The 9,884-nt window shown below is 65.1% G+C and overlaps 1 protein-coding gene across 1 annotated transcript in view; it reads left to right on the top strand.

The window, feature by feature from the left end:
• SCARA3 (scavenger receptor class A member 3) overlaps positions 1-9,884 on the top strand; it is a 27,675-nt gene that overhangs the window by 314 nt on the left and 17,477 nt on the right. Inside the window, exons 2-3 of the mRNA XM_044450309.1 lie at positions 3,345-3,405; positions 3,834-4,145. Of these exons, the coding sequence (XP_044306244.1) occupies positions 3,345-3,405; positions 3,834-4,145 (373 nt within the window). The remainder of the gene's footprint in view (positions 1-3,344; positions 3,406-3,833; positions 4,146-9,884) is intronic.

The following is a 9,884-nucleotide window of genomic DNA, read 5'->3' as shown; positions in this document are numbered from 1 at the left end:
CAGGGCGCAGCGGCCTCGCCGGCCCCGGGCCGGCCCCCCGCCCCCATGGCCACGACCACGCGGGAGCGCGGCAGCTCCGCGGCCCCTGCTCCCGCGCCTCCCCGAAGCGCGTCCGCGCGGCCGCTCCCCGGCGCGCTCCCGCCAGGGAACGTCCGCCGGCGGCCTTGCTCGTTGAAAGGGCAGCGGCGCAGGCTCCGTGTCCGCGGGCCGAAGCTGCCCGGCCCCCTCGCCTCGCCCCATGGCCGGCCAGGAAGGGAGCCGCGGGCAGCAGGTCTCCTCGGGAGGCACCAGGGCAACCCTTGCCCGCCGAGGCTCGGGAGGAGGCAGCGCTGGGTCGCCCCGAGACGCAGACGCATCCTCAGCACCCAGCCCCTCGAGAAGCAGGACCGGATCGTGCCACAGCTCCCCCCGCCCCGCCGCCCCCCGCTCTTGCCTTTGGAGGCCCCTGGTGGCGAGAAGAGCTTTCCCCTGCAGGGCTGAAGCGCAGGGGCGGGATGGGGCCGCTTGCTCTTCTGCCTCCCGCTTCGCTTTTTCGTCCGTTACCCATGCGCTCCCTTGGCTAAAATTAGCCTCCCTTTCACCTTCCTCGTAAACAAGAAGCTCTGTTGGGACATGCGGCGTCATTCAAGGAGCGCGTTAATGGACCCCATTTCTCTTGCAACGAGGCCATGGGGTAAGGGGCTGGGGGGGCTCGCGAATGCCCCAACTGGGAGGGCTTCCCTGCACGAGGCCTTCGCCACACTACCAGGAGGAGTTTGTGGTGCTTAGCACAAAGCCCCCCCCCCCGCTTTCTAAACATTTGCATTTTTTATTTAGCTAATTGCTTAAACTAAGAGCGTCCTTCTTGAGGGTTTTTGCCCAAGAGGTTCGTCTCGGCTTTCCTCCACATTCTCCTGCGTTCCGTTGCGCTTCACAAGCTGGCGTGGTGGGGTAGAGCAGAATTGTGCAATTGCACACGGCTTCCACTATCCCGTCCCGGAAAATCCCAGACTCTCCCTGCTCAAAAAAATTGCTGCAAAGGCGCCTGGAAAACCTGGGAGAGGCTCCGCCGGCGCTTCTGTCACGACGGGGCCCGGGAGCGCGCAAGAAGCTGGCGGAGGCGGAGGCGCGGCGGGCGGGGCCTCCCTGCGAGCAGCCCTTCGTCATCCCCTGAAGCCGCCAGAAGCGTTTTGGGAAAGAGGCAGGTCAGCAGCCTCGTGCAGCGAAGCCCCACATCTCCCGAGGAACAGGGGACGAGGAGGGAGTTGGGGACCGTTGCAATTCTGTACAGGAACTTTTCCGGCAGCCTTGAGAAGTATCGGCAACGGGGATTGTTGCAAAGCGCGGGAGACTCCCAGGAATTCGCTCGGGGGGCGACGCAGTTCCTGGAAGCGGCCCAGGGCTCCATCCGCAGTGCATTCTGATGCGGGGGGGCTTGTTCTGCCTTCCCTCGCGTGGGATTGCGCCTTGAGAAGCCCAAGCTGTTCCCCTCCTCCCAAAATGCCCCCCAGAGGCGGGGGAGGGGGGACCGGCAGGATTCCTGGGGCGCCCTCCCCAGCCGTGTCTCCTGTCTTGCTGTGACCGCCAGGGGCAGCCCTGGGCTAGTGGGGGGGGGGGCGGCAGGGCGAGGGATCCGCTCGCTCGCAGCTTCCCGAGAGGGCGCGGGCGGCATCCGGCCTCAAGCGCCGTGTCCTGGGGCGGCAGGGGCGGCCCTCGCCCCCCCGCTGGCCCATCCTTTGCTGGGGGAGAGGGTTCCGCTTCTCCGCCGGACTGGGCGCGCCCCCCAACTCCGCTTCTGTGGGATTCCAAGAGGGATTCCTCTGCTTGTCGGCTGGCAGCCGGTGGTGAGCGTGTTCGGCGGGGACATGGGGGACCCGGGTTCCAGTCCCCGCACAGCCATGAAGCGCGCTGGGTGCCTCAGGGCCACCTGCTGCCTCTCAGCCTTGCCTACCTCACAGGGTTGTTGCTGAGCAGGCAAAATGGAGAGCAGGGGGGGCTTGTAAAGCACCTGGGCTTCCATGCAGGAGCCAAAAGGCAAGTTTCAAGGTAATGCCATCCTCATCGGGTACTTTCTCTTTTGAGAAAATCGAAAGTCACACTGTGCTCGTCAAGGCGGCTGGGGATGATGGGGGCTGTGCTCCAGCAAGCTCCCCAACACGTCATGCTGGCCGAGCTCGTTGGGCCGGGCAGAGGTGCCGGGAGGCGAGCGAAGCGGCAGGGCAGCTGCGCATCAGCCGTTCCTCTGGATCCCAGAAGCTCAGTCCCAGGGCGGCCGGAGGCCCCTCGTGTGGCCCCGCACACTCGGCTGTGTGCGGGTCGCACGCGTGGCTTTCGTGGGTGGTACCAAGGATGCGAAGCCCCCCGAGTCGCTGGGCCAATCGATCGCTGTGTCGGATCTTGATCTTCCCCCAGGATTCCTGCAAAGCTCGTGGGGGGGGGGGGAACATAACCGCTGCTCTGCAGATGGGAAATCTCGCTGGCGGCATCGGAATGGCAGCTATTTTAAGTGCAACCAGATTTGCTGCGACGGTTCCTCTCCGCAAAGCGAGCCACGGCGTCCCCTCCGCCACGCAGCCCCTCACGGCCATGGGACGCTGCCGAAGCTCAAGCGCCCGTTCCAGGGAGGGACCGAGGGCGCCACGTGCGCACACCTGGCCGGTGCCCTCTGTGGTGCGCACGCGCGTGTGAACCAGGCCCTCTGCAGAGGACGGCACTGGCCCACCGCGGCCGCTGCCATAGCAAGACTCTTTGTCGGGGGGGGGGGCTGCTGCTGGAGGCCTGCCTGGTGTCCCCCCTGAGCTCCGTCGGGTCCCCACCAATGCAGGAAGAGTCGGCGGGGCGAGCGCTGGCCGTACAACTGAGCCTTCCGGTCGGCGTGGGCTTGGCATCCCATGGCAAACCGAGCCCAGCAGCGGCCTCCGGGAGCCGGCCTGCAGCTGGGGGTCCCGTGGGGTGGGGGTCATCAATGCAGCCTAGGAATGCGAACAGGGGCGTGTGTCTCCGAGGAGAAAGCAGCAGAACTGCTCTGGGCACCCAGCTGTGCGTGCAGAGCACCCCGGCTGCAGCCAGACCGCCCTGGGGGTGGGGGTCCAGGCCTGGGGAGGCCAGCCGCCTGACGCCGGTTGGCCTCGCTTGCTTGTTCAAGCATCTCGTTTCTGCCGCACTTGCTTCTCTGCCGGGAGCTCAGGGCGCTTCCTTTGTCCTCCTGCTGCTCCCCATCTTGGCCTGTGTGGCCGAACAGGGACTCGGACCCGGATCGCCCAAGCCCCAGCCGCGCCCTCGTAAGGGCCGGACCGCGCCGTCCGGGGCAAATGCCGCAGAGCCTCCAGTGGTTCTGGAAGGACCGGCGCCTTTATTCTCCGCAGGAGCCACGCTGGCCTCTTGGGACGCCCTGGAGGCCAGCGGATCCGGCGCCCGTTTTCTTGGGTGCGCAAGGAGGCGTGAGCTGAGCAGAGAGAGAAGCTGGGCAGGAAGCCGGTGGTCTCGCACCCCGGGCCAGAGGGAGCGGCTCCAGAGACGGGGTGGGCGGCACGCGGGACACAGTCAGTCGAGGCCCAGAGGAGCAAAGGATCCGATCCGATCCTCACAAGGTCCCACCCGACGAGCGGGATCCAGCCATGGCGGGGGCACGGGCAACTGCGCGGAGGCGCGGCCGCGTTTCCCCGCAGGGCCTCGGGCTGCCGGCAGGGGGCAGCAGGCGCGCGCAGGCCGTCCCCGGAGCCCGAGCGGGGGCGCGGCGGCGGTGGGCCGGGCGAGCGCCCGCGCTGGAAGTCAGGCCCCCGTTGCGCGACGGGGGCTGCGGCTCTGCACGATGCGTCCCCTGACTGCGCCCCTTGGCCCCCCACCCCTTCAAGGCCTGGCACGGCCCTCTGCCCTCTGGCGCTGCTCCACGCGGCTCCCCCTACACCGCTGGCCCACGCGGCTCCCAGCCGGGACGCCGGTCCTTCTCCGGGTGGCGCAGGGCGCCGGCACAAGAGCTTCCAGGCGGCCCCCCAGCGCCAGCCACATCTCCAGAAGGCCTGCGCCCCAGGAAAGACGCCAAACAGCAGGCGGAAGGGGCTCCCTTGCGTTCAGTGTGCCGGAATGGACCTGAGAAGGATGCCCACACCTGTCCAGGCAGTGGAAGTGAAGAACCACCGGCTGAGGATAGCGGCACACCGGAGCAGGCACAACGCATCCCACCTCCCTCCCTCCCTCCCTCGCATTCTCCCCCCCCCCCCCTCCCTGCTCTGTTCCCTATCCCTTTTCATCCACACCTCTCATGGCTGTTTTCCTGGGACTAAAGAACGTGCAATTGGGGCGTGCAATTTTTATATTTTCATCCCCACACATCTGTGCAATTGTGTTTTGAATACTTCCATCCACTTGCGCTGAGCTCATCCCCGGGATCCGTGGTGCCGAGCTCCTGCAGCCGGAGGGCTGGACTCCTGGCAGCCCACGTTCCGCTGAAGCGGGGGGGGGGGGGACACCCAAAGAGCATATTGAACGAGCTGCTCCTTCTGCCACTAACCACATCTCGTGAGAGGCATCGCAGCCGACTGGAATGGAGAACACTGCGCAGGCCCCGGGAACGGCAAAGGACCGGCCGTCAGAGGGGAGACTGCATGGCCACGGGAAGGAGCGGAGCGTGGGTCGAGGGCCTGACGCTGCCCACCGCTGCCCTTTAGCTGCTGAAGCCAGCAGTGGCCTTCCAGACACGGAGAGCGTCTCCTGCGCCTGAGCTCCGGTGGGCCCTTCCTCCAGGCACGGACTGGACTCACCTGAGACAATGGCAGCCCAGAACCGTGGCAGCTGGTTGCCTGCTCCTGGGTGTGCTGGCTGTGCCCGACTACCCTCGCTGGGCACTGCTTCTTGTGACATCAAGGCTTGATGGGGGCAGTTGGCTAGGGTTTAACAAACACAGAAACAGAGCGAGTCAGAAGGGGTCTGCCGGGCCATCTAGTCTGACCACCAGTTCCAGCCGGCTCAGCTCATGACATGCCCACCATGTGCATGTCCAGCCTGTCCTTGAACACCGGCACCGATGGGGCCTCAGCCGCCTTCCATGGAAGCCCACTCCACACCCTGGGGGTCCTGACTGTCAGGAAGTGCTTCCTGGCATCCAAATGGAACCTTGGCTCCCTGAACTTGCCTCCGTTGGAGCAAGTCCTGCCTTCCTCTGCAGGGGAGAACAGGTCTCTCCCCACCTCCGTGTGACACCCCCTCACATACCTGGATGTCGCCAACAGATCCCCTCTGAGTCTCCTCTTCTCCAGGCTGAAGAGACCCAGTTCCTCTGTCTCGCCTCATACGGCATCCCCTGCAAACTGGCCACCAACCTTGTGGCCCTTTGCTGCACTGACTCCAACCTGGCTATATCCTTCCTGTAACGAGGGACCCTAAACTGAGCACAATACTCCAGTTGCGGGCGCACCAGAGCCGTACAGAGTGGCAGCAACACCTCTCTCCATCCAGAAGCCACACTTCTGGCTATGCAACCCAGGGTGGCGTTCGCCCTCTTGACCTCCCCGCCACCCAACCTCACAGGGTTCGGAAGTCATAACAAGCCACAGTCGCTGCCTGAACCACCCTCAACTGCTGCAAAGTGGCTGCCTTGGGGGAAGTCAGACCATCCACCCATTTGGAGCGGGGGGGGGGGGGGCAAGCGACTGCTGCACTCAGGACCAGCCGCAAAAGCCAGCCAGGCCAGCGCAATGAGCGCAGAAAGCGCTGGATGGCCGCTTCTCTCGGCGGTGGTTTACTGAAGCACTGCAGTGACAAGCCCCCAGCACTGGCCTCAGCATCTCCCAGGTGCCCCCCCCCCCCAGATCTGGCCACCCTTGGTCTCTCCCCGGTGTCCAGCCCGGAACCCTCTAGCCAGGCTGGGCCAGGGACTTCCTGCAGCAAAGCAGCCGCACCCCCCCCCCTTTGGTGGCCACCCCACTTTCCGCAAACACCGAGGGCCATTGGGGCACGAGCTCTGTGCCAGGAGAAGATAGAAACAGAGAAACAGAGCGAGCCAGAAGGGGCCTCCCGGGCCATCTAGTCTGACCCCCAGCACCAGCCGGCTCCGCCCATGACACGCCCACCATGTGCACGTCCAGCCTGACGGACGCCGCCAGGACCTTGCTCCCTTGCGCGTGTCGGTGGCGCGACCGCCCTTGGAATCCCACGTCCTGTTCTGGCCGCCTTACCTGAAAAAGGGCTTGACTGAGTTGGAGGAAGTTCAGGGAAGGGCAGGGGCAATGATCTGGGGGCTGAGCTGCTCCCCTCTGGCGAGCAGCCAGGACCACAGGGACTGCTCAGTAGAAAAATGGCAAGGAAGGGGAGATGTGGCGAGGCATTTAAAGCAGTGCATGGTGGCAAGAAAGGAGCGGAGGAGAGCTTTTGCTTCCTATCCCGTAACACTCAAATTCGGGGTCATCCTGTGAAGCTGAGGGGTGGGAGGTCTGGGCAAGCCAAAAGGAAGGGCTTCACACGGCATATCGTGAACCCGTGCAATTCACAGCCACGGAGGCGGTGATGGCTGCCAGCGTGCGTGGCTTCCAAACGGGGATTGGGACAGATTCATGAGGCAGGTGGCGCTCAGTGGCTGCCGGCCTTGCTGGCCATGCACCCATCCCGCGGGAGGCAGCTGCTCTGCCGTGGGTGTGCGGAGGGCTGGGCTGGGTGGGCCTGCACCTGCTCCCGCAGGGCTCTTCGCATGTTCTCATGTTGTGGGCGAGAAGCACTGTGGTTACAGGGAGTGCGCCGGCTGTGGAGGGCTGCAGAAATGCCATAAATCGATAGACAGGGTGCCATTTTTGCACTGTCAATCCAGCCTCCCCATCTGAGCGTCCTCCAGGTGTGTTGCACTACAATTCCCATCACCTCCCACCACCCATCACCTGGGAGCCGCAGTCCAGGCACACCCAGAAAATGGCCAGCTAGGATGGGCTGCGCTAGAAGTGTCTCAGCAGCGTCGGTCATGCAGCTTTGGGTGACTCATCTAATTCACTACGCTTTTGGTTTAAGGTGGGGTCCCAAACAGAAGGCTTGCAGGCACCACACACACACACAGAGAGAGAGAGAGAGAGAGAATGTGCTTTCTTTCAGGAATGCAGATGTATGGATTTGCACGCAGCCATAGCAATGGCTTCCCCTGAGAAGCATTCAGCCTCTGGAAACTGAGCGAGAGCATCGCCAAAGCCGCACCAAAATTGCACAAAGGCGCCCCAGGATGGTGGTGTCCGTGCGCTGCCCATCCAGACTCGGAAAGTGGTGTGAGCTCCTCTGGCTACTGCTTCACAGAATGTGAGAGTTTCTCCTTCCCGTGCTGTGATCTTAGTCCTCAGCTGTCAGAAGGGTGTGAGAATCCAGTTACGCTGGGTCTGTGAATTTCCATGTGGCAGGGAAACGATTCAAGCCACATGCCCCTCTGTGAACCTGAAAGGCTGTTCCAGCACAAAGTTGACCAGTGTAAACACCCCTCCCGAAAGAAGCAGCTGCTGACATCGCCAAAACACGTCCTTAAAAGCAGCCACACTGCCCTGCCAGCAAATTAGCCAAATTAGCCACTCCCTTAGTAAAGGGACAGGGCAGCATCCTGTTGACACAGAAGCGGGTTTTGCTGAGCGAGTCGCAGCTGAAAACCCCTCACTGCTACCAGCGGAGGCCGAAGTGTGACCCACCGATCCGGCATGTTTCGGTGGTGCCCGCAGAGGCTCCTCCAATTCCCCAGGGTGCCCAGCGATCTCAGAGCGTCAGGGGTCCCTGGTTTAAACCCAAAGAGGGAAAAATGCAAGGGAAGCAAACAAATCATTTTATTAAACTTATGTTTAACATGCGGTTAAGCATAAACGTTCGGTTTATGGAATACTTAAGAGGAGAGCTGATCAAAGCAAAACGTGACTTTCTCGGTTTTATGTGATTGCACATGGCAGGTGTCGTCAACATGGCGAGCAGGAATACTTTGAACAAAGAACAGGGAGGTTTGGACAGGCCTGCGTTAATTGGACTTCAAACCACCTCACTCTCTGGAAGGGGTCGGATTCCACCTCTGCTAGGAACAAGCTTGCACAAACAGCTGTGGGAGGAGGGGCCCGGCGGTCCGGCAATCCTTCTACATCCCCCACACACCCACCCTGAAGGTTTGTGGGAGTGACAGTATTCCTGTGAAAGCAAGCATGCTCTGAAATTGCTCCGAAATGTTGAATCTGGCACTCCAGCGACCTTGTAATTCATTTCGTAAAAATGCACCACCACTTCCAGGGACCGAGCAAAACACGATCGGGTTTCGTTCCTGTGCCTGCGCAGGGGGCTTGCGCATGTGCCCGGGGGGCTCGCAGCCAGCTGCCTCTCCCCAGGCCAACAGGTGCTGCATGGCTCCGCCAGGAGGACAGCGGGCTGATCGGAAGCCCCCCCGCCCCCCAGCGCACCTTCACCGGGCCGCTCCCCTGCAGCTGGATCCGTTGGCCTGCCCGGGCAGAGCCCTCGCCCCAGGCCTGCGGGCCCAGAGACAGCCCCATCCGGCAGCTGGCCACGTGCCCCGGGCCGGGCTCTGTGGGGCAGGGCTCGCTGGGGCGGCCGACGTGCCGGGGGCAAACGGGGCGGGCAGGCAGAGGCACGAGCAAGCGCTGGCTCCTTCCGCGCGCCCACGCTCACCTGCCAGATTCGGCCAAGGGGTGGAGGAGAACTCGACTGCGAATTGCCTGGCGCTCGGAAGTTTGGGGGCAGCAGAGCAACGCGTCCCCTCCCACTCGGCGGCCCAGGCCTGTCTGCAGCAGGAAGGGCCCGCATCCCGCGCTCATTCGCTGCACCCGGCCCGGGGGTGCAGGGGACCCTTCACCTTCGCGCCCCGCTGAGTGAACGGACGCCGCTTTGCACGGGCCGGAAGAGCCCTTAGCCGGACACGGGGGGGGGGCTTCCAGCTGCCAAGCATGTGCCCACCCCCCTGTGCGAAGCCGCGCCCAGCGGCACCTCCGGCACAGCCCCCGCCACGGAGCATCCTGAGAGCCCCCGGGGGCCCCACTCCTTCTCCTGGGGAGGCTGCCCCAGGGAGGCGGCCGGGGCATAACTCTGCCCCCCCCCCCCCCACGTACTAAACTGCGCGGGCTCGAACGGCAGGGCCGGCGAGGAAGGTCCTGCGCCGCTCAGGGAAAGCTGCCTCGAGTGGCAGAGGGTGTCACTGCAGGCCAGAGGCGCACCTTTCGGCGCGTTTGAACGGGTCGCGATTCAAGCCTTTCTCCGCAGGAAGCGGGCGGGCCTGAGGGGCGGGCCGCGCGCGGGTGCCGCGCTCCGGGAGCCCAGGTGCCGCAGCCCGGGGACCGCGGCGCGGACGGACGGACGGACAGACGGGCAGACACGCCTCCCCTCTGGCTGCGCTGAGCGACGCCCCTCGCGGCGCCCGCCCTCCCGCCCTTTCCCCGGAAGCCCCCCACCCGCGGCGGAGATGCTCCCACGGCACCTCGGCGGAGGGAGGCCAAGGCCCGCCGCGCCGCGCCGCCCCGGCCCCCGGCGCCCCACGGGCCTCTCGGGCCGCGCGCGCTCCTGCCGGAGGCGCCCGGCCCCCCCGCGTCCGCAGCCCCTCTCCGGCCCGGGCTCGCCTGTCCCCCCCCCGGCCCCTTCCTGCTCGCCAGCGCGCTGCTGAGAAGACATTTGTTAGCAATTAGGGCAGGAGGGAGCGAGGGAGGGGCGGCGCATACCTCGGCAGCGCTCCAGAGCCTCTCGCGGCCTCCCCCGGATGGGGGGCCGCGGCCGCGGGAGGCAGGCCGCGCAGAGGCGCCGGCACACGCGGGGGGAGCCGCTCTCCCTGCGCCGAGCTCGCGAGCGGCGTGGCCGGCAGCGCGCTCCCTGCGCCCGAGGGCCGGCCGGGCCAGCCAGAGGGGCCCGCGTGGGATGCGCGGCGGAGCGGCGGTGGCTGCCGCGCCTGGGCCGTCGAGGGGGTG

The sequence above is a fragment of the Varanus komodoensis genome, unplaced genomic scaffold (assembly GCF_004798865.1).
Source record: "Varanus komodoensis strain SLA01 unplaced genomic scaffold, ASM479886v1 scaffold64, whole genome shotgun sequence".
Lineage (NCBI taxonomy): Eukaryota > Metazoa > Chordata > Lepidosauria > Squamata > Varanidae > Varanus > Varanus komodoensis.
Note: the sequence above shows the minus strand (reverse complement) of the source record. Positions and strands in the feature narration are given on the sequence as shown.